At 42.2% G+C, this 27,187-nt stretch overlaps 1 protein-coding gene across 4 annotated transcripts in view; it reads left to right on the forward strand.

Moving 5' to 3' along the window:
- The first annotated feature begins 1,030 nt into the window (after positions 1–1,030).
- The window catches only part of MAPK8IP1 (mitogen-activated protein kinase 8 interacting protein 1), a 70,900-nt gene continuing 44,743 nt past the window's right edge, over positions 1,031–27,187 (forward strand). Inside the window, exon 1 of one of the 4 annotated variants that reach the window (XM_060764052.2) lies at positions 1,031–1,483. In XM_060764052.2, coding sequence (XP_060620035.1) covers positions 1,398–1,483 — 86 coding nt within the window. In that variant the 5' untranslated portion in view covers positions 1,031–1,397. Of the gene's footprint in view, positions 1,484–23,303; positions 23,547–27,187 lie in introns of those variants that run through there. The other 3 variants (XM_060764069.2, XM_060764059.2, XM_060764078.2) reach the window with 3 other exon arrangements.

Consider the following 27,187-nt stretch of genomic DNA (forward strand, 5'->3'; position numbering starts at 1 on the left):
TATTATCCAACCTTTTCACTTAGCCAACATTCTGCCGGCCCGTTTATGTTGGATAAGTGAAACTCTATTTATTTATTTATTTAAATACTTATATACCGCCGTTTCTCAGCCTAGCCGGCGACTCAACGCGGTTTACAGCATAATATAACAGTCAACAATATACAGTTAAAATATACTGGAATAATAAACCACAACCATCATCATTATCATCTCTTCCTCCCCGAAAGGCTTGGAAGGTGAGCCCATCTTCCCAGGGCCCTTCCAGACAGGCCCTATACCCCAGGATCTGATCCTAGGTTTTCTACTTTAAATTGGATGATATGAATCCCCACTGCCAGATAATCTGGGATAAACAGAAAAGCTGGGATCAGATCCTGGGATATTGGGCCTGTCTGGAAGGGCCAGCAGTCAAGCCCTTCCTTCTCTAATTGCCTCCCTAGCTTTTCACAAAGAAGAGCTGCCCTTTCCTTCTTTTTTTCTTCCTTCCTTCCTTCCTTCCCTTTCTCTCCTTCACTTTTTCTTTCCTTCTCTTTTTCTCTCCTTCCCGCCTGCCTTCCTTTTCTTTTCTTTCCTTTTCTTTCTCTGCCTCCCTCTTTCCTTCCTTCCTTCCTCCTCTCTCTCCCTCCCTCCCTCCTTCCTTCTCTTTCTCTCCCTCCTTCCTTCCTTCTCTCTTTCTCTCCTTCCTTCCGTATTCCTTCCTTCCCTTTCTCTCCCTCCCTTCCTTCTCTCTCTCCCTCCTGTCTTCCTTCCTTCTCTTTCTCTCCCTCCCTCCTTCTTCTCTTTCTCTCCCTCCCTCCCGTCTTCCTTCCTTCCCTCCATCAATCTCTCCTTCCTTCCTTCCTTCCTTCCTTCCTTCCTTCCTTCCTTCCTTCCTTCCTTCCTTCCTTCCTCCCTCCCTCCCTCCCTCCCTCCCTTCCTTCTGGCCTCCCTCCCTCCCTGCCTCCCACCCACCCACCTGCTTCCCCCTGGTCCTTTCTGGAGGGGCTCCTCCTTCTCCTCCTCCTCCGCCTTTGCTGACGCCGTGCTGCCCCTCCTTTTCGCGGCCACCTGCCTGGCGACGAGGGGCGGCCCGGCTTCACCTGCCTCCGCCGCAGCTCCCCGGGGCGCCAGCGAGGAGAGGAGAGGAGAGGGGAGGGGGCCAAGCTCCCCTTGCAGAAGAGGAGGAGGAGGAGGAGAGGGACCCCTGCTTTCTCCCCCTCCTCACCCGCTCCCTGCTCTCCTCCTACCTTCCCAGCTGCTGAAACCGCGCCTGCTCTGGGGCAGCACCAGTTCAGCCCTGCCTTCTTCGCCTGTCTCTCTCTGCCTTTCTACCAGCATCAGCAGCCTCTTGCCTCCTCCTCCTCTTCTTCATCTTCCTCCTCCTCCTCCTCCCCTGCCCGCCTGCATGGAGAGGGAGAATGGCGGATAGAGAGAAAGGAGCCACGTCCCCGACCGGATCCTCCCCGTTCCTGGGCTTGCACCTCGCCTCGCCTCCCAATTTCAGGTAGGGGAGCCTTCCTTCCTTCCTTCCCCTCTCTCTCATCCTTGGGGGCCCTTCCCAGAAGGAGATGCTGGGGGAGAAGGACAAGGGAAGAGGAGATGGAGGAGGAGGAAAAGGGGGAGCCACAGCCTCCTTTCTGCCCCCCACTTGCCCACCTTCCCTTCCCCAATGGATTCTCATAGACCCCCTCCCACAACACCCCCCCCCCTTTAGCCTATGTGCTTTGAAAGAACCTTTCCATCCTTCCTCTCTGCCTGTCTATCAATCTGTCTATTTCAGCTGAATGTTTATTATAAGGATGCAGGTGAAAGATGCTCTGCACTGAAAGATGAGGAGGTGGTGGGGAGAAATGGAACACCCACCCACCCCCATTCCCATATTTCCTCCATTTCAGGCACCTTTCTAAGGAACCAAGAGGCAATAATGGGTGCAGTGGGTAATCTATCTTCCCCACACATCCTCTGAATGGTGGCATTGCCCAGCAGGTGGGTGCCAATAGCGCCTCTCCCTTTCTGGAACAGGTGGGGCACAGGAGTGTGGCTGACGTGTGCGCCTCTGGAACAGAACAACCAGGGCTGGGGGGAGGAGGAGGAGGAGTGGCATTTGTCTTGCTGATTTGGAAGGAAAGAGGTTATTTGGAAGGGGGGGTGTTGTCCCTCCTCACATCTTCCAAATATCACTGACATTCAAGCTGCCTGGCACAGACACCCCTGCTTCCTTGTTCTCCTTATCTCAGCCCCACAGTATTACACCCAACACAACCCTATCTGAATCCAAGCACTACCTCACACTGTTTCTGACCTCCCTACATATTCCCCTCATTATTCCTTCCATATCAGCAGCTTCCACAGACAAATCTTGCATCTTCCCAGGAAATAGCGACCGCCACACTGATAAACATGGACATCCGTGAAGCAGCCCCTCTCCCTATTCTTCCAAGTGAATCTGGAAGCCAATCCTGAAGGCAGATTTATAGCTGATTGAATCAGGGTGGTAAATATTAGACACCATATTGGATTTGAACCATTAGGAGAAAAAATGTCATGTTTACAAGGATGAAGTGACAATACAAACCAGACAGGCCTTGAAACCACCTGTTTCAAGCATCTTTGCATAGGCTATTGAGATGATTTCTTGAACATTGTAACATGATCCTACCACTGAAGGTACATCCTGCCTCTGGGTAGCAATTCAGCTCCTCCATGTTTGCTCATTTAATTGCTTGTGTCTGGTTTGTGTTCTATGTTTATCTGCTTTTTAATTGTGGGAATTAAGAATTGTCTTTACAAACCTATGATTATTGGTTTCTAAATATCCAGTATGTTTTCTGATTTGAAAGCATTGCAGAGGGAAATGTTTTCTGAACTGGAAGAGAAACTAAGCTCCTCAATCGATTCTCCATGTTGCAAGATTTTTAGAGTGCCTTCAACCTGGACTGGTTGCAAGAAAATATGTCACTTTTCATGGGGCTGGGAATGGAAGATGATGGGGTTTTTAGTGATTGATTATGACTTTGTAAATGAGATTTTCTGTGACTTAATGGGTTTTGTCTGAGTAGAGCTGTCTGTTTGTCTTGTGTATCTTGGGATCTGAATGTTAGTAAGAGAAGATTGGGTTGCTGTGAGTTTTCCAGACTATATGGCAATTTTCCAGAAGCATTCTCTCCTGATGTTTCACTCACTTCTATGGCAGGCATCCTCAGAGGTTGTGAGATCCTCACAACCTCTGAGGATGCCTGCCATAGATGTGGGGGAAACGTCAGGAGAGAATGCTTCTGGAACATGGCCATACAGCCCAGAAAACTCACAGTAATCCAGTAATTCCGGTCATGAAAACCTTCAATTATCAAGTTGTCTCCAGAACCAAGATTCCCCATAGAAAAGGCAACCCTGTCTCCAGCCTATCCAGTCTATGACTTGTCACAAACAGTAATGGGCAAAGAAGCTACCTACAAATAAAAACATCTCTGATACAGTGATGACGCCACTAGATTAGCTTACATTATTCAAGTCTGCTTCTTACAAGCTTGAGCTTTCAGAAGCCTAATATTTAACCTTTACAAGAGACCATAAAACTTTGTCACGTGGCATTTTCAGATGTCAAAAAGAAACCACTGCTTTCTTTTCATCTAGTCCAGATACGTACAATGCTAGAAGAACAATCTCTGTATTGTCAAAGGCTTCCATGGTTGGAATCCCTGGGTTGTTGTGAGTTTTCCAGGCTGTATGGCCATTCACATGTACTTCAAAAAGACAAGAATTCTTTCTCCCACCCTGGACATTCCACAGATATATAAACCCCATTTTTCTAGTTTCCAACAGACCTCACATCCTCTGAGGATGCCTGCCATAGATGCAAGCAAAACATCAGGAGAGAATGCTTCTGGAACATGGCCATACAGCCCAGAAAACTCAAACAACCCTGAGCAATCTCTGATCTCCATGAAAAAAGAGGGAAGCATGCCATGTCCTCCCGCCCCACCTCACCACCACACACACACAATTTTGTTTTCTTTTGATTTGCTTCCATAAGCATTCAGATCTGGAGAAGAAAAGAACAGAGTTAGGAACAAAATCTAGAACCAGGATGAGTTACTCATGGTCTTCCAGATGTAGTTGGGCTGCTTTGTTGCTTATGCTGACCAAGGCTGAAGAGAGTTGTAACCCAACTATATCTGGAGGATCACACATTTCCCATCTCTAATTCAGGATAGATAACCAGGATGGTCTTCAACATTTCTCTATTTTAATTATTTCATTTCATTTTATTTAGTTCCCTATTAGATAAGATAACTGGTCCATCTAATGCAGCCTGTGGGTCCCCAGATGTTTTGGCCTTCAACTTCCAGAAAGCCTAACAGCTGGTAAACTGACTGGGATTTCTGGAAGTTGCAGGCCAAAACACCTGGGGACCCATAGGTTGAGAACCACTGATCTAATGGGAGGTTCTTTCTGGGTATTCATAAGCTGGCATGCCTGGCACAATCCTCCTCTGGATTTTATGGTCACATATACAGCCAAGGAACTCAAGGCAACAACTACAGTTCTCCTTCTTCCCCGTGTTATCTTCACAACTACCCTGTGAAGTGGGCAAGCTCAAAATGATTGAGTGACCCAATGCCATCCAGTGAGTCATGCCAAGGGTGGCCAAACAAATCCATGCCTCGTTGGTTATAAAATAAAATAAATGTGGTATGCTTGAATCAGCATACCACATTCTTCATAAAGAAATGCTACTGATGAAGTTGAAGGTTCCATTTTCTTTGCACGACAGTTCTGGGTTACTGTGAGTTTTTCTGGGCTGTGTAGCCATGTTCCAGAAGCATTCTCTCCCAACGTTTTGCCCACAACTGTGGCAGGCTTCCTCGGAGTTTGTGAGACCTCACAACCTCTGGGGATGCCTGCCATAGATATGGGTGAAATGTCATGAGAGAATGCTTCTGGAACATGGCCAGGCAGCCTGGAAAACTCACAGCAACCCAGTGATTCCAGCCATGAAAGGTTTCGACAACACAATGATAGTCCTGTCTTCGAAAAAATAGATCAACCCCCTTTTAAAGCCATTCAACACCTTGTGTCAATGAATAGTATAGATTAATCATCCATTGTTTGAAGAAGTACTTTTATTTTGCCTGCCCTGAAACTAAATATCCTCATCCTCATATCTCGACTTACCATTCCCGGGCTTATTGTGGAAATGCAAAACAAGGGATAATAGCAAATCTTATTGAAATGAATGACTTCTGGAAGAAGCATACCATAGAATCATTCTGGAAGACCTAGAAAAGGCCTAGCAAGAACACCTCTCTAACATTTCTGGGTCCTAGCCTGACTCTGTGGTCAATATCCAACAGAAACAAACCATGAAATTGTGTTGAAGGACCTAGAAAATGCATAGAGAGGACACATTTTGGGATATGAGTGAGTGAAACCATGGACATCAACCCCACAGATATGGGGATAGTAGTGTACTATTAATCTGTTTAACTTGACAATTCCAAGTTTGAGTATTGTATGAAGGATGAAAATATTTATTTATTGATTGATATTTATTTATCATGTCAGAAGCAAATTTATCATGTATTTAAAAACACAAAAATTAAAACTTGACATTATACTAAATGTCCTTTGACTAGAAGCTGGCCACTTGGAGTGCCTCTGGTGTCACTGTAAGATTTATTGATTTATTGATTACTGTATAGCCATCCCATTACAAGTGTTCTCTGGGCAGAGCACAAAGGAATATAAAAATAACAGTAGTGAAAACAATAAAAACCATGTAACCTCAGTTCTCCGTGTAATTAACCTCTGTGACACTTCCTCCATCTCCAGCTCAAAACAACAATTGACCAAAAAAAGCAAAACAAATAAAAACAAACAAAGATATTGTGATTATATCGACATTCTCCAATAGTGAAGCTATGATTGTGATTGTAACTTAATAAGGAACTTTATACATTTTTGCTTGGTAACTGTAACTTTTAGTTACTTTTATGCTTATAGGATTATGACAGAAAAGGAATATGGTTCAAGTATTGCCTTGTGCAGACCTTATGCTGTCATCTCGTTTTCTGTTGTGAGATGACACTGAAATGGATGGGAAGAAAGTGTTGTTTGTATTGCAAACCAGTGTTTTGATTAATTTAGGTTTTTTGCACACATATACTGGTAAAAAATGTTGTCTATTTGAATGATTTATGTGAAACAGGAATGAAAAATGCTACTTTTAAAGAACTGTAGCTAGAACTATAATAATATAGTTTTGGGGGACCACTTTTAAGTGAAAGTAGTGACTTTTAAGAAGCATCTTTCAGCACTTTGCCCACCTTGTGCTTTCCCAGTAAACTGAAAAGCCCTAGTTCGCTTATTTAGCCCAGGCTGGGCTAAGTTTCTTTTTTGTGTCAGGTGCGACTTGAGAAACTGCAAGTCGCTTCTGGTGTGACAGAATTGGCCATCTGCAAGGATGTTGCCCAGGAGGCATCCGGATATTTTCCCATCCTGTGGGAGGCTTCTCTCACGTCCCTGCATGGGAAGCTGGAGCTGACAGACAGGAGTTCACCCCGCTCCCCAGTTTCGAACCATCAACCTTTCGGTCTGCAGCCCCATTGCACCACTGGGGGCTCCTGGCTGGGGTAAATGTGGCCCTTCAAATGCTTTTGGGCTGTAATTCCCCTAGCATTCCTCACCAGGAATTATTATGGCCAAGTCTGAAGGAAATTGCCATCCAGCAGCATTTAGGCCAGAGTGTTCCAAATGTTTCAAGTTGGTGACACACCTAGACTTGCATTATTTCTCAACACAGTAATTCAGTTTTACTGGCAAACTAGAGGTTAAATCAATCCCTTATAAGCAATAGGGACACATACATAACTTGTAATAACAAAATGTATGAGGACACAACAAACATGAAGGAACTCAAGTTAATTAAGGTAAATCAAATGAATAAAGTTAACTAGCAAGGGTTACAATAACTAACTATCCTACTTCATGTGACACACCTACACACTGCAGTGGACATAGTAAGGGTCATGACACACTGTTTGGAAAGCTCTGACCTTGAATACCACATTCTACCCATTCCTCCATTAATTATTCCTGTTAGGCTAAAGTATTTGAAACTCCTGACAAATTATGTTGCCCTTTTCCGCCCTTGCTCCAGTTGTGTCATTGCCAGTATTTCCAATGCAGCTGCAACTTTGATTTATATAAATGCATAATTATCCTGGCCTTTTAATTTTCCAGCACTTTCTAATAATTCAGAATTTGTAGTTGCTTCTTTTTACCAGTACTGACATCGGGGTAAATGTTTTTATCAAATTATTCATCATTGCCATCAGATCTCCCCCCCCCCCCCACCCGAGTAGCTACAATCTACTAAGACCACATCACTATACAGCAGTGGTTCCCCACCTGTGGTTTGTGGACCACCAGTGCTCTGCAAGAATTAAAATATGGTCTGGGGCCTCACCATTACACCTTGCCTCAAAACCATGCGGCAACATGGTCTCGTAAAACCCTCATATGGTGCAAACGCAATGGGGATGTCAGGAGGGGAGAGGCTGACTACACACGAAAGATTGCTACTTCCACATCAGCTCTAGATTATTAAATATGGTTTTCTGTGGGCAAGTAGATGGCAACTACCGGATGGCATATGTTCCGTATCAGAAACTAGATGCAATTTTCTGAATCAGCATCCCAAATAACCAAACCGAATCTAAGGTTGACCAGAAACTGATTTGTCACCCTTCTGGTACTAATGTTGGAAAGCAGTCCCTGGTCAAAGTAGTCCCTGTTCAAATGGTCCCTGTTCAAGTGGTTCCTGGTCAAAGTGGTCCCTGGTCAAAAAAAGGTTGGGAACCACTGGTATACAGTATTTGTGAAGTGTAGCCCCCTCTCCCCGCATCCCCATAAGCGTCATTTTGCACTTAGTTGTATCTGATTTGTCATGTTGCTGCCCATTCACCCAGTTTAGAGAGATGTCTTCATAGTCTGCTTTGATTTCATCATTTTGAATAACTGAATGTTATCTGCAAATGTGAGTTTCTCAGTGCTCATCTAGACTTCAGATTCCATAAAATAATTTAAATCACCCTAGTTCTAATATAACTCCTCCAGAAACCTCATTTTGTGAAAACAAGGGATGATTTAACTAGATACTTAATTTTGGAATGGCTGATAGAGCTTGAAACACAAAATATTGTGCTCCAGGGACAGGGCAGCTCGGTGCAACAGTAAGTTCCACTTAGCCATGACCTCATCCAACATATCCCTCTCCTGCCCAATCTTCTGTGTGGCACATCATTACAATAAAGCTACAGTCTAGCTATTGAGGATGTTCAGTCCTCATTAGGTGGTTGAGGGTGAGGGTCCTGTTCTTAGGATTTCTCCCCTAGATTTCTTTTTTACTTCTGCAGGCAACAAGGTTCTGCTGTTACTGCTCTACCCCTCTATTCTGCTTTGGTTAGACCACACCTGGAATATTGTGTCCAATTCTGGTCACCACAATTGAAGAGAGATATTGACAAGCTGGAATGTGTCCAGAGGAGAGCGACTAAAATGATCAAGGGTCTGGAGAACAAGCCCTATGAGGAGCAGCTTAAGAAGCTGGGCATGTTTAGCCTGAAGAAGAGAAGGCTGAGAGGAGATATGATAGCCATGTATAAATATGAGAGAGGAAGCCACAGGGAGGAGGGAGCAAGCTTTTTTTCTGCTTCCCTGGAGACTAGGACACAAAACAATGGCTTCAAACTACAAGAAAGGAGATTCCATCTGAACATGAGGAAGAACTTCCTGACTGTGAGAGCCGTTCAGCAGTGGAACTCTCCGCCCCGGAGTGTGGTGGAGGCTCCTCCTTTGGAAGCTTTTAAACAGAGGCTAGATGGCCATCTGTCAGGGGTGATTTGAATACAATATTCCTGCTTCTTGGCAGAGGGTTGGACTGCATGGCCCATGAGGTCTCTTCCAACTCTTTGATTCTATGATTCTATGTATCATTTGGAATATTTATTTAATTTTTAAAAAAAATTATTTAATTATTCATTTATATCTCACTTTCCTCCTAGTATAAGACCTACTATAAGTTGGCTTACAATAGCAGTATGTCCTATACATTCATGTATAAGTTTAAAATTTTAGTTAAAAAAAAACAACCCCCCAAACTGGGCTGTCTTATGGGTACAGAGTGAATACTGTAACTTTACACTTATCAAAAGAGGAACCATCCCCTGCTATGAATAGAGTGGCAAAAAGCAAAAGCTTACTCCATCCCAGAAGAACCTACAAGAAGTACTGAATCCTTCTACTCCATCCTGGTGCCATTTCTGGCTTTTCTGAATGCCTGAGTAGTGAAATGGCCATTGATGGTTTCGCCTTTCTACTTTGTATAAATGACCCTTAACTTATCCGTGAGTCTTATCCATAATTTTGCCCTCCCCCTCAAACCTGTCCTCAACTTCTACATGGGGTCCACTGACACATGAATATTTTCTTGAGTATAATATGTTATTGAATGTAATGCAATAGTTTTGAAGGTGCACATTACAAAAATGGTTTTGCCCTCAAATATAATGTGCTCAACTCAGGGAGGCAGGTAGCATGATTAAAGCCATTTGGGAATCCAGGTCCCTCCATCAGGCTGAGGCTGTTGAGTTCACCAGCCTCGTATGATTCCCAAATGGCCTCATTCATGAGGCCTTCAAAACTAAGGGGGAGGTCAGTTGAGAATTGTATAGAACTAGAGTCTTGGGGAGGCAGTCAAGAGACCTCAAGGACAGCCCAGGAGGCAGGATTCACAGCTAAGTGGCAGGAATAACCGAGTCACCAGCTGGGTGTTGCTTTCCTTTTTCCGGGCACCACTGGAAACAGCCTTTCATGTCCCCAGCCTCCCTGTCCAGCCTCCAAGTTCCTCTGGGCCTTTTCACACAGGTGAGTTTATGTTCGCGATTAAAGCGCACCATAAAATCTAATGCACACCTCATTTTTTGGCAATGTGATTTAGCCAAAAAGAGTATTAGATTGAGTATTAGATTGAGTAAATACAGTATATGGAATTAAGTTAAAACTAAATTTATTTCAAACAATGGGTAATACAATACATTTTTAAAAATTAAAGAAACAGCTATATTGAAGACTGTTCAGAAGCTTCAAATGGTCCAGCGAGCGGCAGCTACGTTCCTAACTGGAGCATCACTCAAGGAGCATACAACTCCTCTCTGGGGCCAGCTCCACTGGCTGCCAGTTTGCTACTGGGGAGCCCACAGACAGGGCAATGGTGTGAGGAACAAACTGTTTGTCCAAGGATTGGATTAGGTGCTGGATTTAACCTATAAAGCCCTAAATGGTTCCAGCCCAGTTTACCTGTCCGAATGTATCTCTCCTTATGAACCATCTAGAAATCTAAGATCATCTGAGGAGGCCCTGCTCTCGATCCTGCCTTCTTCGCAGGTGCGCCTGGTGGGGACAAGAGACAGACCCTTATCGATGGTGGCCCCTCAGCTGTGGAACTCCCTCCCTAGGGATATTAGATTGGCCCCCTCCCTCCTGACTTTCTGGAAAAAAATTAAAAAACCTGGCTCTTTGAACAAGCTTTTAGAAATGCAGCGTAACAGATGAACATGGAATTATGAAAGAATGAAACATGGAACGGCTTAGATGACACTACTGGAAAATGAGATTAACAGGAAGACATTGGTGATTATATGTTTGTAATGGTTTTTGGATGGATTTTTATAATTATTGTTTTAAATGTTTTAATTGTATTTTATGACTGCTATGGCATTGAATTGCTGCCATTTTTTAAGCCACCTTGAGTCACCTTCAGGCTGAGAAAGGCGGGATAGAAATGTCATAAATAAATAAATATTGAAAAACATTAATTTAAAACAGTTAAAAAGATAATTATAACATAATAAGGAGAAGCCTTTGCCTTTGTTTGTGTTTGTACGTCTCATTGTATATGATTGTAAAGGCATTGAATGTTTGCCTATGTATGTAAATGCTGTAATCTGCTAGGCGAGAAGGGCGGAATGTAAATAAAGTGTATTATTATTATTATTATTATTATTATTGATTTAAAAATATAGCACATCCCAATTAAAATACCTTCAGCAATAGAAAGGTCTTCTCTTACTGAAGTAGAGCCAAGAAGGGGCCAACCCTGTTTTTGATTGGGGGAGGGGAGGCAGAGAACAACCACGGAGAAGACTCCTTTCTATGTCCTCACCAGCCATAACTATGATGTTGGTTGATCTCAAAGGAAGCCCTTCTCCAAGGAGCTTAAAACATAGGCAGGCCCATATTGGAAAAGCTGGTCTTTCAAAGAAGCAAGACCTAAGCTGTATAAGACTACCTAAACAGTAGCAGCCATGCATGAATATTGAAAACAGAGAGAATGAGTGAGATTTGCAATGAAATGTTGCAAAGTAGAGCATGTCAGCTCAGAGTGCCAGCCAGTGTGTCATGACCTGTTCCATAATATGACATCCCATTTCCTCTCTCTGCTGCCTTGACTTTTATCCTCGCCAGTCACTCAATATTAGACTCATAGAGCAGGAAGGTAACACAAGGGTTATTTAATCCAACCCTTTCCGTTTAATTCCATTTGAAAGCCATCTCAGCTAGTAACCATCCCCATAACTTATAGCAATGAATAAAGATGTCGGTTGGAGAAAGCAGTGCTTCCTTTAATAGTATGGAACCTGCTGCCAATTAATATAATTGATTGGAAGTTCTGGTATTACAAGGAGGGGGTTAATCTCGGTTCATAGTGTACACAATTTTATAAACTATCAATTCCCAATCAGGCACTCTTTTTCTAGGCAAGATTATGAAAGAGGGTTTCTTTATATCAGTAACAAATATTGATGTTTGAGTTTGATGGGGCACTTATTTATGAAAAAGCATTTGAATGTACCAAAATGACTGTTGGTCAACCGTTTACACATCATGTTATTGTGAATGCCAAAGATCAGTGGTGAATTTTCAAATTATTTGCTTGAAAATAGTAATTTCGCTACATATATGGTAATATTGCCATTTGTTCTCAGTTTGTAATTATGTGTCTTCAAGTCAATTCTGACTTAAGGGACCCTATAATGGGATTTTCATGGCAGAATTTATTCAGAGGGGGTTTCTGATTACTTCCTCTGAGGCTGAGAGAATGTGACTTGTCCAAGTTCACTCAGTGAATTTCCATGGCTGAGCGGAGACTCAAATTTTGGTCTCCCAGAGTCCTTTCAGTGCTCAAACCCAACCTGTTTGTTTTCTTTAATGTTTTTATATGTTTCCTTTTGTCTGCTGTATTTTAACGAGACATTGTTCTATGTGAGCTAAAAACCTTGTCCTAGAATGGTCAAGCTTGAGATTTTTTCTAACATTGGTCTTACACAAGATATTTAAATTGGCATCACCTTCTCTCTGATCCTAATACGACCTTAAGGCACTTGATGGGATGTGCACTTCAGTTTTTATTCCAGATTGTCTCCTGCATAACAAGCAATCTTGTATGACTCAGAAAAGCACATATGCTTTCTTTTTAGAAAGAAACTAGTTCTGTGATTTTGTAACTTTACATGATTATTGGAGTCATTGATCCATCTGTCAATTACTTTATTATCTGTTACTATTGCAAAAAAGGTTGGGGAAAGAGGACAACCCTGCCATGTACCTTGGGTTGCACTTATTTTTTCTGTGAGGTCATTATTTACCATCACTGAGGCATAATTCTATGAATATAATTTATCAATTAAGCTTCTAAAATTTTCTCCAAATCCAAATTTCTCCAATACCAGTTTTAAAACAGGCCAAGAGACACTATCAAAAGCCACACACACAAACACACACACACACACATAAACCTGATTTCACATTTTTTCTTAATATAAAATGTTGTGATTTTAAAGCATCCAACTATCACCAAAATTAAAGACAAGTTAAAACACTTTAAAACATTATTTTTTAAAGAGGATCAAAAAATATTACAGCAGTTTTCTTGTGTCTCACTCTTCAAATCAAAAGCCACACACACAAACACACACACACACACATAAACCTGATTTCACATTTTTTCTTAATATAAAATGTTGTGATTTTAAAGCATCCAACTATCACCAAAATTAAAGACAAGTTAAAACACTTTAAAACATTATTTTTTAAAGAGGATCAAAAAATATTACAGCAGTTTTCTTGTGTCTCACTCTTCAAATCCCAAAATCAAGTTGTATGGCACTTCTAGGCTGCTCAAATTCTTTTGTCTCCTGAAGTAGAAAATGTCAGTTCTTCCTCTTCCTACCAACAAAATAATGGGAGAACAAAATAATGGGAGAATTATTTTCCCCAGCTGTTTAGTTGAATACTCCAAATCTAGTTTTTGAAGAGGATACTTCTATTTGCCTAACAATCGAGTCATATCTGTTACCTGTGAATTTTGCCAGTTAACCGGACTCTCTCTAACACATGTCCACAGAACTTGTTACTCAGCAGGATAAGCTCCACACACCATCTATGTATGGTTGCGTTTGGTGCAGCCTCTTTAGGTCTAATGCAGCGCTTCTCAACCTGGGGGTCGGGACACCTGGGGGGGGGTCACAAGGCGGTTTCAGGGGGGTTGCCAAAGACCATCAGGAAACATATATTTCTGATGGTCTTAGGAATCCCTGTGGCAGAGAAGGCTGAAGATCTTTCTGCCTGTCCATGTCTTCCTTTTTGGAAACAGATGGCAGAGAAGGCTGAAGATCTTTCTGCCTGTCCATGTCTTCCTTTTTGGAAACAGATGGCAAATCCTCCCACCAAAAGCCCTCCTCTGCTGTGATTGGCTGACCTCTCAGCCAAATGTAGGGCTGTTTCTGAGACTCCAAGTGGGGAGGGGAGAGCAGGCATGCTCAGTGCATGGCAGCGTGGTGTGCATGCACAGGTGAGGGAGGAGGGAGAGTCACGCCAAGTCCCTTCAAGGCATAGGGGTTCTGTGTGGGGTTCTGTGTGCCAAGTTTGATCTGAATCTATCATTGTTTGAGTCCACAATGCTCTCTGGATGTATGTGAACTACAACTCCAAAACACAAGGTCAGTGCCCACCAAACCCTTCCAGTATTTACTATTGGTCATGGGAGTTCTGTGTGCTTTGCTCAGATCTGACAAACTCAGGATTTCCTTAACTGTGTCACTCCACCTGTAGTGCATGCTTCATCTTTTTCTGCTGCTTTCCACTTTGCCAAACATTGTCATCTTTCATAGTGAGTTGTATCATCTCATGATATGTCCAAAGTATGATAGCCTCACTTTGGTCATTTTGGCATCTAGTTAGATTTCATGCTTGGTTTACTTTTGGACCCAGCTCTTTGTCTTTTTGGAAGTCCATGGTTTGCACAAAATTCTCCTCCAGTGCCATATTTCAAACAGGGTTTCTTCCTGTCAGTTTTCTTCACAGTGTCTAATTTTCACAACCATATATAGACATTGAAAACACTGTGGCATTGATGATTTTGACTTTGGTATGTAATTACAGCCAGTCCCAGAGTTCCAAACATTCGACTTACAAATGACTTACAGTTAAGAATGAGGGTGAGACAACAGGATGTGAGAGAAAACTACACCTAGGAAGGGAAATTCACTCCTGAAAGAGCAATCATGGGGAAATGGTGTCTCAACCAAAGCTTTATCACCAATGCTTGTTTCCATAGCAAGCCAAATTTTTCGAAATCCAATTGTCATAGGGACAGAAAGTGAGGTGAAGTCTTCTGAACAGGGGCACAGACAGCAAAACAGGGTTGTTAACCATTTCTCATGCTATCCAAAGCACACACACACACACACACAGAGAGAGAGTTACACTTAAAATAGATACTTGTTCTGACTTACATACAAATTCAACTTAAGAACAAACCTACAGAACCTGTCTTGTTTGTAATCTGGGTACTGCCTGTATATGTCTTTGTGCTTGAAGATCTTTTCTAGTTCCTTCATAGATACTCTGCTATTTGATTCTTTTAAGTAGAAATGTCAACAATTCGACTTGGTGGCCTCTGAATGCAAAGCATGTAATTAGCCACATTGGTACATCATTCCTGCAGTGAGATGATGTTGTGCAAAAAGAGACCTGATTTGCTGGGTCAGAAGTGCAAAAGGAAGGCCAACAACAGAGCTGGCCAAATATATTTTGCTACTTGAGGCACAGCAGCACATGGTGCCCCCAAGCCTCGGAGCAATAGTACATAGTATCCACAGTCAACCAAATTATTTTAATAAACTCTAATGTTAGATGTTATCAAACATACCTGATTCCTTTTTTCCTTTGCAAGTATCCAGGAAGATAAATTCAAAATCTGGTGTATTTGACAGATACTGCCGTCAAAAAAGGTAATGAATTAAGGCACTTTGAGTGCATCTATTATAGAGGTCAGGGAGAAATTCTCATTCCTAATTGCTTTTATCTTCCTTTTTGGAAGATAAGTTGAAAGCTAGGAAGGGAATGTTGAACAGAATCACTCAGCATTAAAGGAATCTTCCTCTTAAAAGAAGCTTATTGATTGGGACCAGTTGTACTGATCTCCATATTGTGTGTGTGTGTGTTCAAATGGTCTACCAACTTATGGCAACCCCATGAATTGTATAATTTTTTTAAGGCAAAGAATACTTGGAGATGGTTTTGCCTGTTCCTTATTCTGAAATATCACCTACAACATCTGGTGTTCTTTGCTGGTTTTCGATTGAAGTACTTATGGAGCTCCCAGTGGCGCAGTCTACGGACAATGCCGTCTCTTCAGCTTAGAAATGGAAATGAGCACCACCCCCAAGAGTTGGACACAACTAGACTTAATGTCAAGAGGAAACCTTTACCTTGCCTACTTACTAAGGATGATCTTGCTGGGCTTCCAAGACGGGATATAACATTTAGTCCTAATCTCCATATTATTATGGTGAGAAATTCAACCAAACAAGAACACAATGTTCCAGTAATCCAGAAGCATATGTTACTTCTGGTGAGTACAGTTGCCACTAACCCCACCCCCACCTCAAGATATTTAACTACTAGTATTTACAATGACAAAATATTTGCTCTTTGGGGTTACTTTTATTTATGCTCAGTGAACAGCCCTATAGGTACATCTTATGCCTAAAATGTTTGTTTCACTTGTCCATTGATGAGAAGTGCAATTGGTTACACTTTGCCTCACAGGTTAAAGTTCCTGACTGGGAGAAGCTGTACAGTACTGTGAAAATAACTAAAATCTTTATTACTAGAAACAGTTAGAATTTGTGTTTGTGTGTATGTACAGTTGATCTTTGTTTGTGGTGATTTATAGATTTGAATGGGCAATCACAGCTTATCAACTGGACTGTACTCAGTCAATAGAGGCCTTTCACCTGTGAGTCACCGAACAATAAAGCCACTGAATAATGAGATATTGAGTGATGAACATGCTTGTACACCTTCTATTCTGTCATGCTATTAACTTCAGAAGATACACTAAACAAGTCTCTTCTCAATTTAATGAGGAATGTAAAAAATCCTTTATATAAAGTTTTAATAGCTATTGCCCTGTCCAACAGGTTTAGTCTCTAAGGTTACAGCTGGTGTTAGACGGGAATCAACTCCCACAGAAGACACAGCTTTGCAGCTTGGGAGTTCTCCTGGACTCATCGCTGAGCCTGGAACCCCAGGTTTCAGTGGTAGCCAGGGATGCTTTCACACAATTAAAACTCATGTGCCAGTTGCCTTGGGGAGTCAGACTTTGCCATGGTAGTCTATGCTCTGGTTAAATCCTCAATAGACTACTGCAACATGTTCTATGTTGGGTTGCCTTTGAAAACTGTTTGGAAGTTTCAAGTGGTCCAATGGGCAGCAGCCAGATTGCTCATCGAAGTGGCATTCAGGGAGTGTACAACCACCCTTCCCCCCGTTACGTCAGTTCCACTGGCTGAAAGTCCACTACTGAGTGAAATTCAAAATGCTGGCTTTAGCTTTTAAAGCCCTAAACAGTACTGGCCCTGCTTACCTGTCCGAACACATCTCCCTCTATGAACCATCATGAAGATTAAGATCTTTTAGGGAGGCCCTGCTCTCAGCCCTACCTCCTCTGCAGACATGGTTGGTGGGGACCAGAGACAGGGCCTTCTCACTGGTGGCTCCTCAGCTGTGGAACTCCCTCCCCAGTGATATTACAGCAGCCCCCTTGCTTACGGCCTTCAGAAAGAAAGTGAAAATGTGGCTTTGGGATCAAGCCTTCTGAGAATAATTGTAGTTAACTAGATGTATATGGAAAATATGCAGTGGCTACTTGAATGGCCCTGGATTGCGATCGTGGATGACATTGTTTCAATTGTGGATGTAATGTTTTTAAATGTTTTAAGGTTTTTAAAATTTCATTTAAATGTTATTTTAATTGTATGTTGTTTTTAAGGCATTGAATAGTTGCCTATGTGTAAAGCTGCCTTGAGTCCCTTTCGGGGCTGAGAAGGGCAGGATATAAACATGGTAAAAATGTAAATAAGTAATAAACAGTCTAGGAGTGGGGCGGGTAGAGAGATTTCTAAACATTTTAATAATTACATTCTGGAATATATGTCATGCCATATGCAACAAATGATTTGTTTTTAAAGCCAAACAAGTGCACATCATGATATAAGCATAAGTATTCGAGACAAAAAAATGAAAATTATAATTTGCCGTCTGAGTGCTTATGAGGGGCTTGGATTTTATGAGGGGTTGGATATTTGAGATACTGGGGGTAACCCTATCTACAAAAAAGCATTTGAGTCTGGAAGTGGTTGCTGAGTAGATATCTCCTGGGAATAGGTCTGCAAGGCAATGAGTTGATTTTTCCAACCCCTGGGAAATGGAGTGTTTGCAGAAAGCAGCTTTGCCTTTGCTTGATGATCACACAGTATGCAGCCTTCTGCTACAAAGCAGGGTCTCTGCATCCCTGGAGACTTTTAATGGCTTTTTCCAGGCCAGTGTAATCCCACACAGGAACTGATAAGACCTGGAAAGGCTGGGCAGGGCATGTATGTGTGTAAGTTTTCAGCTTGTAAGCACCATGGACAGGGATTTGGTTCAAGAATTGCTGTGGTTGAATGGAGTAAGAATTAGCATGTTGCTTCGCTTGTGACAATTTCAGACAAAAATACTTTTGAATTCTGCCTGTTAGTTCAGGTAAACATCCTACCATGGAATTCAAGTAACACATTGTGGAATTAAAGCACTACCTACTATCAATTTGGATAGACATAGGAAGGACAGAAGGAATATTCTTCAGTGTAATAAATAGCTGTGTGGATATAACATAGTATTGGCAAGGAAGCAACTCTCAATCTCTCTGCAAATGCTTTGTCACAATCAATAGCGATGAGAAAGTACTATCATGAACACAGAACTAAAATGAGGAAGCATAAGAGAGAGGGGTAGGCGATGATGAATGCTCCCATGAGAAAGCAGTGGGTTACTAGGAGAGGTAACATTGGTTCAGAGGGGGATGCTGTAACCTTAGGAGAAGGATTCTCTTTGCATGTGGTCAGTTGGAGCTGTATAATGGACTTCCATTATGTATTCTGGCCATAGGCCATTGCAACTATCTGTCCTCATGTGATCTGGTTTCTCTCTTCCCTAATTTAGCTGCTCCCAAAGGCCAGCATACATTTTTGTGTAATGGTATTGGTCAAAAGGCATACTTGGCAGGAGATAGAAGCCATATTGTTTCTCTAATGTCCAATAAATTCATATTTCATGTAATTGTAGCATCATAAGCGATAACCAGTATGTCTCCTAGGCTCAGACGGGTCATTGTGCTGAATCTGTATTGCCAAAACGAATGTGGTTTCAAAAACACCGTAAAAACAGTACAGCTGGCTGTAAAGCAAGTACCTGGGAATTATGTTTACTGATGTGTTAATCCCAAGTACAGGCTCTGTACTTGTACCCAGGCATTAAATGTTGACTTTTTGGTGACTGGAATCCACCCCTAGTCCCTTCAGGTAGATAGACAGAATATAAATAAAGATTGTTGTTGTTGTCTACAATCTGTCATCGGAAATAGTTACTAGAACCTACAGCCATGTAGGTCACTGGTTTGGGTACTTTGGGATCTGTACTCTAAAAACATAACTTTTCCAATCTTTTCCATTGCTTAGCAGAGAGGTTTGTTTGTGTCACAGAGTAATCACAGTGCTCCTTGAATGTATAATAGGAGTATTGGTCAGTTGCCTTTGACCTGTTCTTTATGCAGGTCTGCCTTCCAGCATTAGAATTTCTGATCCATAGTAAGTCAGATGTAGATGCACTGTTTTATATGCAAGCTATCCCAGCATGGCTCATGGCATGTGGAAAATTGCTAGTTCAAATTACCATTTACATCTGGTTCTGTGGCCACAGCTGTTTTTTGTTCTTCTACCCAGTGAAAGCTGAAGGCTTCCATATAAGTGAGATAGTGAATCTGGTCTGGATTTTAGTCTGGATCCAATGTTCCATTTTTTAAAAAGGTATGCAGCTCAGTAGAGAGAGACTGTATGGCGTATTGATTTTAGTGTTGGACTAGCAACCTCATCACACTAGAGAATGAATCCACTTTAAATCAGGTTGCTTCCTCCTACAGAATTCTGGGATTTGTAGTTTGGGGAGGAGCCTTTAACAGCCTCACTAAACTACAAACCCTAGAATTCTGCAGGAGGCAGAAACCAGATTTAAAGTGGATTTATTCTCTAGTGTGATGAAGTAGTAGGACTCAATCCTGGAAACTCATTGGGTGACTTCTCTCATTCTTAGAGGAAGGCAATGGCAAATATCCTCTGAATAAATCTGGACAAGCAAACCCTATGATACAGTTGCCCTGAGTGAGAGTTGATCTGAAGGCACCTGAGAGCGGAAACAAGGCTCTATAAGCTTTCATTCTGTGCATCCCTTCCCTCCTGGATCAAATTCAAGGTCCATCTATCTCATCATTCTGTCTCCTGGTCACTGGTCAGCTTGAAATGTCTGAGAAGCTCACAATCAGTCTCTGTGACAATAGCCTTCCTGTTCTGGCTCATCCATGAGTTTGTAAAAAGATAATACTGGATGATCTGTGACCCCAATCGAGTCTGGCAGTTCTGATAAGAAAAACGAAAGATGGACAGGAAATAGAAGAGATGATGTAGCAAAACCCAAGAGCACGTGGTAAATCCCAAAGAAGAGACACAGAAGAGCATGCATCAAGAGCTGTTGAAGAAAATAACACGGCATGAGAGGGAAAGATACAGCAGCAAATTTATTTATTTATTTATTTGCTTTATTTCTATACCGCATTTTTCAGCCCTTAACAGGCGACTCAATGTGGCAAAAAGCCAGAGGTGCCAAAGCATAGAATAAATCTTTTTTCTGGTTATCCAAACATGAATCATTACAACGGGATTACTGCTGGTGACAAACACAATCCTGTTAAAGAGATTACTCATTAAAATCAAATTTCTTATCTAGCTCCTCTGTAAAAGAGGGACATAGTACTACACTTTGTTCTTCCACCAGCAGCCAATTTGTTTTATGCATTACCATATTTTAAGAAATGTTCTCCTATCCAAGTAGTATGAACAGTCAGTTCTCCCTCCATCTCTTCTAAACCTCCTGGATCCAGTACTGCTTGGATGTGTTGGGTGACAACTCCCATCATCCCCAACAAATCTGGTCAATTGAGTGATGGGGGGTGCAGTCCAGTACAGATGGAGGATGCCATACTGGAGAAGGTTTCTCTAGGAGCTTTACTGCATTAAAGGTTAAGGTTGTCTACAGTCTTATCCTCAAAGTGCTGCACTGGCAGAAATTCAGCTGAAGTAAATAAGGCAGGTCGCCTTAGCACTTCAAAGAGCAGATGGTCTTTGGACCAGTTCTATAAGGAGGCAGCCTTTTGTGGTTGAAATGAAGCTCCAGCCAGAATCTCTTACCCACTGCTGTTAATTCAACTCCTCCTCACAAACAGTATTTTAAAACCTTGCTTTGGGAAGCGAAGCAATTGTTTCATCTCTGCCTGTGCACTTCAGATGTGCAATGTTGCTGAAGGGGCAATATGTTCCAATGTTTTCCTTCTGCCTCCCATGTCTCCTTTCATCCAAAACCAGACACGTGTCTCTGTCCCCCTCCCACTCACCCATCAATCAAAAGAGAGCCACAAGCTCTCAATGTGGACTAAACTTGCAAATTATTTGCTCTCTTTCCTCTGGCGACAGGGATGGGAAAATCATTCCAAATGATGGGGAGGAATAGGAAGACTGTGTTCTGATGCTGAACCATCAGATCCTGCAACTCTTTTTAACCTTTACTTGCAAAAGTCCTCAGCAAATGGATTTTGGGAGTTGTAACCCAAAACCTATTTTCCCCAAGTCCTGCTATTAGTCATATTGACACAACTAAGAATGCTCCACTGTCCTTAGAGGACATTGTGATAAATATTATAATAAAGCCTGGGCATCACTTAAAACTGTGAAACAGCAGAGTTTTCAAAAGACATCACTGCCACATGGAGGCCATCTGAAATTGCACCTGTGTGGCAGCTGCTCCGCAGAACAAGCCATTTGGAGATGGTGAACCGACTGCCTCTTTAATGGAATACCAAATGGCCTCTGTGTGGCAGTCACTTTGTTTGAGCAGGGGCTTAATTACCCCACATGAGCAGCCCCATATGATTATATGAAATCCTATCCATGCAATCTGGAAAGAGAAAGAAACCAGCATTTGGAGAATCAATCGTCTTCTGATACCTCAGATAAACTATTTATATATACACTTAGTTTGTTCTCCCTGGTGGATTGGATTTAGTATTCCACTTCGCTACAAAGTGGAACATGAATAATCCAAGACATCCAATAAGTATAATTATAACCAAAACATCCTGGAATTTTTTACTTGGGTAGTTAGGAAGAAGTTGCAACCTTCCTCATACTGTGACCCCTTAATACAGTTCTTCATGTTGTGGTGACCCCCAACCATAAAATTATTTTCGTTGTTACTTCATAACTAATTTTGCTACCGTTATGAATCGTAATGTAAATATCTGATATGCAGGATGTATTTTCATTCACTTGACCAAATTTGGCACAAATACCCAATATGTCCAAATTTGAATACTGGTTGGGTTGGGGGGGGGATTGATTTTGTCATTTGGGAGTTGTAGTTGCTGGGATTTATAGTTCACCTACAATCAAAGAGCATTCTAAACTCCAACAGCAATGGAATTGAACTAAACTTGGCACACAGAACTCACATGACCAAGAGAAAATACTGGAAGGGTTTGGTGGGCATTGACCTTGAGTTTGGGAGTTGTAGTTCATCTACATCCAGAGAGCACTGTGGACTCAAACAGTGATAGATTCAGACCAGACTTGGCACGAATACTCAATATGCCCAAATGTGAATACTGGTGGGGTTTGGGAAAAATAGACCTTGCCATTGAGGAGTTGTAGTTGCTGGGATTTATAGTTCACCTACAATCAAAGAGCATTCTGAACTCCACCAACAATAGAATTGGGCCAAACCTCCCACACAGAACCCCCATGACCAACAGAAAATACTGTGTGTTTCTAATGGTCTTTGATGACCACTCTGACACCTCCTTGTGACCTCTCCCAGGGGTTCTGACCCTCAGGTTGAGAAACACTGAGTTAGATAAAAGACCCCTGCAGTAATAACCTTTGAATCCAAGAATTATAAACAAAGCAGGGCTTACTTAAGTAGAGTAAGAGGCCTAACTTATGCAGCAGATCTTTTGTGTCATTTAGTTACTAATTAATTATTATTTTTTATTACTGTCAGTGAAAGCAGAGATTATTCCAGGATTTTCTGTTTCAGGTTTTAAAGTAAGAATTGCCCTTTGGTACTATGTACTGTGATATTGAGGGGGCAAGGGGAGATGTCTGCAGTTTGGCCCAGGCAGCAAAATATTTTGGGCTGAAGCTCTGCAATAAGCAGTACATTTCATGCAGACCACTTTCAAGACCACTTATGTAACAATAGTAATCTCTCTGTAGGGTGATGGTGGTTAGTTCATTCAGTCACTTGGAGACGTGGTTGTGGTCATATTGAACTCTGTAGGGGCAGAGGCATTGTAAGGTCAAGGGGAAAGTGGTTTGGGAGGGCATAGTGCCACTGTTGTGGTAACCTGATTCCCCACCCATTCCCTTTTCTTCCCCTCTGACTGCAGCTGATGGGGAGGGGAGCCAGATCCAGAGTGTGCAAGGCTCAAGGAAGCAGAGGACCAGGCAGAGTACAAGGCTTGGCACCATCTCAGCCCAGAGGGTAGTTTTTTCCCCTTTTGCACAGACAGCTGATGCTATTTATTTTTAATGAGCTCCCTTTGCCTGCGCAGAGAGAAGCAGAGAGCGGCGCAAACAGCAGTGCCTTTGGAGCTGGGACGGTGCAGAGGAGGCAGCAAAAAAACGCAAGCCTGCCCTTTTCACTTTTTTTTAATTATTGAGGGGGTGTCCCCCTTACACTGCAGCCCCCTTTCCCTGTACCCCAAGACTGGACTTCCCTTAAATGAAGCTTGAACTTAAGATGCAGTCAAGCACAGAGGAGGAGGATTGCTGGCTTGAGGACCAATGGGAGAAATGGTAGGCAATCTTTAGGGGAGAGGGTCGGCTTGGAGGAGGGAGCTGATGGGATATGGGAAGGAATCTATAGACAGAATTCATGTACTTGTGCAGCATTTTCAAATACATTCCTGCTTTTCTTTATGTTAGTTTGCTTACTTAGCTTGTGCAGTATATATTGGTAAAATCCCCTTGCTTTTATGTCTACATAACAGCTTTGGACTTGAGAATGCAGACATGGTTATGAATGTTGTCTGTTGGGAGTGAAATTAAAATACTCTTTCTTAGTGAGATCAAGGAAACCAAACCATTGCTGTCATGGCAGGCATTGCGAGATTGGCAATGAGAGATCCCTCAGTTGCTAATTAGAAAGAATTGTGCCAGAAGAGTTTCCTTTTTCTATATTAGAAAGTTTGCCTCTTTTCTTTTCCTTAAGGAGATGGTATTATTGCAATGATGTTCATACTCTCTGGGGAAATTGAAAAAATCCCCTTGCTCTACAGGAGCAAAGTATCTCAAACTTTTCCAGGTAGTAGGTATAAGTATTGTCGAAGGCTTTCATGGCTGGAATCATTGGGTTGCTGTGAGTTTTCCAGCCTGCATGGCCATGTTCCAGAAGCATTATCTCCTGACGTTTCACCTGCATCTATGGCAGGCATCCTCAGAGGTTGTGAAGTCTGTTGGAAACAAGGCAAGTGGGGTTTATATATCTGTGGAATGTCCAGGGTGGGAGAAAGAACTCTTGTCTGCTTGAGGCAAGTGTGAATGTTGCAATTGGCCACCTTGATTAGCATTTAATGGCCTTGCAGCTTCAAGGTCTGGCTTGAAAATGATATATGAATCCCACTCGCCTAGTTTCCAACAGGCCTCATAAGCTCTGGGGATGCCTGCCATAGATGTAGGTGAAACATCAGGAGAGAATGCTTCTGGAACATGGCCAAACAGCCTGGAAAACAAACAGCAGCCCAGTAGATATAAGCATGATGGATGACATATAATAAATTTGTCTACTTTCTCCACCATTTCTTCTCCCTCTTCTTTCTCTTTTTGTTTGCAGTCCCCTTAGGCATGTCTAGTAGTTCCACTCCTACTTCCACATATGTCATTTTATTATAGCCCTTCTGTAGGAATCCCACCTTACATATGGAGCCCCTGGCAGCGCAGTAGGTTAAACCGCTAAGCTGCTGGACTTATTTATTTATTTTTCAAACTTATATGCCGCCGCTCCCCTGGGGCTCCCCTGGGACTTGAACTTGCTAACTGAAAGGTTGCAAGTTCAAGTCTGGGGAGTGGCATGAGCTCCCACTGTCAGCCCCAGCTTCTGCCAATCTAGCAGTTCGAAAACATGCAAATGTGAGTAGATCAATAGGTGGGAAGGTAATGGTGCTCCATGCAGTCATGCCAGCCACATGAACTTGGAGGGATCTACAGACAACACCGGCTCTTTGGCTTAGAAATGGAGATGAGCACCAATCCCAGAGTCAGACATGATTGGACTTAATGTCAGGGGAAAACCTTTACCTATCTTAATTTACCCTACATACATACTTCATATTGCAGGCAAGTTACTCTTTGGGAATCTTTGGTTCCAGCTTCATTGACAATGCATTGAGCTATGTGGGTGTGGGAAGGAGAACACAACAGCAAACAAAACCCTGAGCTCTAGGACCTTACTCCTCTGTTGTATTACAGAGTACACACCAAAGAACTGCAGGGCAGAATGGCAACAAATAACATGTGCTATACTTCCCTAAGTATAACTGAAGAAGCCCAGGAGGCTAAGGTAGAATAGATTTCCCTACCATCCCACTCCACAAAACAATAAAACCAAGGGAAGGGCTCAGTGATGATTTGCTATGACAGCACTGACATCTTCTTCGCTGGACTCTGTTCTGTGCATCAGACTCTGCTTCAACCAGCGACAATATTTTTTGCACAAAGCTTGCCCTTGGTAATCTGTCCCCAAATGTCCCCCACTGTTCTTCTGAAAACTGATCTATCAAAACTGCATAAAGGAAAGGCTGGAGAAAGCACTTTGGCAAGGTTGAAGAGGAAAGCATTAGAAACTATATTGATAAGATGCTTGGAGATAACCTGTGAATGATTTATTCCCTTCCTTGCTGTTGCCCTTTCTGCCTTTTTTCTTGTCTATGTCGGAAGATGAGAAATTGACGAATCTATTTTGGATTTTAATACCAAAGGCAGTCTGTTACCTTAAAGATCCTTCCAGTGGAAGAGAAAGGCATTAGCTTTGGAGGAGGGAAAGTCATTTCTTCTTGCTTACATTTTAGCAGTTCCTTGAGCTGTAGGAGCAGCAGAAATTGAAACTATTATTCAAAGTGGCAGTCTTTTTCTTTGAAATTATTATTGCTAGTGTCCTTCAATCCCCACTTCCACACTATTTGTTTTGCGTGGACACCAGAGTTATTACCGTTGATGCCACAAGCAATGGAAGTAGACACTTTGCACTGATGTATGCATTGCTCCTGCTCTTATTAGTTCTGTTGCAACCACATATGAAGAAGACTAGTCGAGTCTTCCCTAGTATATTTCCCTGTGCCAGGGCCTGTTTGTCTACTGTCTTTCCCCATCTATTGACTGATCGCCCTCTTTGAATAGTAATATGTTTCTTTATAATGGAGAGAAACTGAATTCATTTCTTTCTTACACATCTGGATTTAGTCTGTATATTCCCAAAAAAAAAAAAAGAGTCAAGGAGAAATAGAATTTTGTTGTTGTTGTCCCAGGAGTGACTTGAGAAACTGCAAGTTGTTTCTGGTTTGAGAGAATTGGCTGTCTGCTAGGACATTGCCCAGGGGATGCCCGGATGTTTTTTTGATGTGTTATCATCCTTGTGGGAGGTTTCTCTCATGTCCCCGCATGAGGAGCTGGAGCTGATAGAGGGAGCTCATACGCACTCTCACCAGATTCACACCAAAACACAAAATCCACAGAAAACCAAACTGCAGAAATACTGGGTTGTTGTAGGTTTTTCGGCCTATATGGCCATGTTCTAGAAGCATTCTCTTCTGACATTTCACCTGCATCTATGGCAAGCATTCTCAGAGGTTGTGAGGTTTGAGGATGCCTGCCATAGATGCAGGTGAAATGTCAGGAGATAATGCTTCTAGAACATGGCCATATAGCCCAAAAAACCTTCAACAACCTAATGATTCCAGCCATGAAAGCCTTCGACAATACAAAATGCAGAAATACTTACAAAGCTGCCTGGATTCCAGTGGGAGTTACTTTTCTGTTGATAATGGAACTGAAATTGTATTACTAGCCAAGAAGGGGAATGGCCTCTGCCTGCATTGATGTCAGAGTGACCTTCTTCATTGACAAGTTAACAAAATGAAGGCCTGTGACTCTAACATCAATGCCCCTCCTGTCTGCTATGATGTTTAACATGCTTGTCTGATGAAGAAGCCAGTGAAACTTTAAAAGTTTGCATGGTGTAATTGGCAATTTGGTTGGCCAATAAAGGTATCCGTCTATTAGGGGTATCATCTCGCCCTCCTTTTGTTGGCCTAACAATAAAGGCATTTGTGGAGTGATATTACTGCCTGTACCAACAGGAGAACACTTACGAGGCAGGCTAGATCAATTTTGGAGGCAAGAGTCAACATCTTGACTCTACATCCAAATCCATTCAAGCAAAT

This window comes from Anolis sagrei, chromosome 1 (genome assembly GCF_037176765.1).
Source record: "Anolis sagrei isolate rAnoSag1 chromosome 1, rAnoSag1.mat, whole genome shotgun sequence".
Lineage (NCBI taxonomy): Eukaryota > Metazoa > Chordata > Lepidosauria > Squamata > Dactyloidae > Anolis > Anolis sagrei.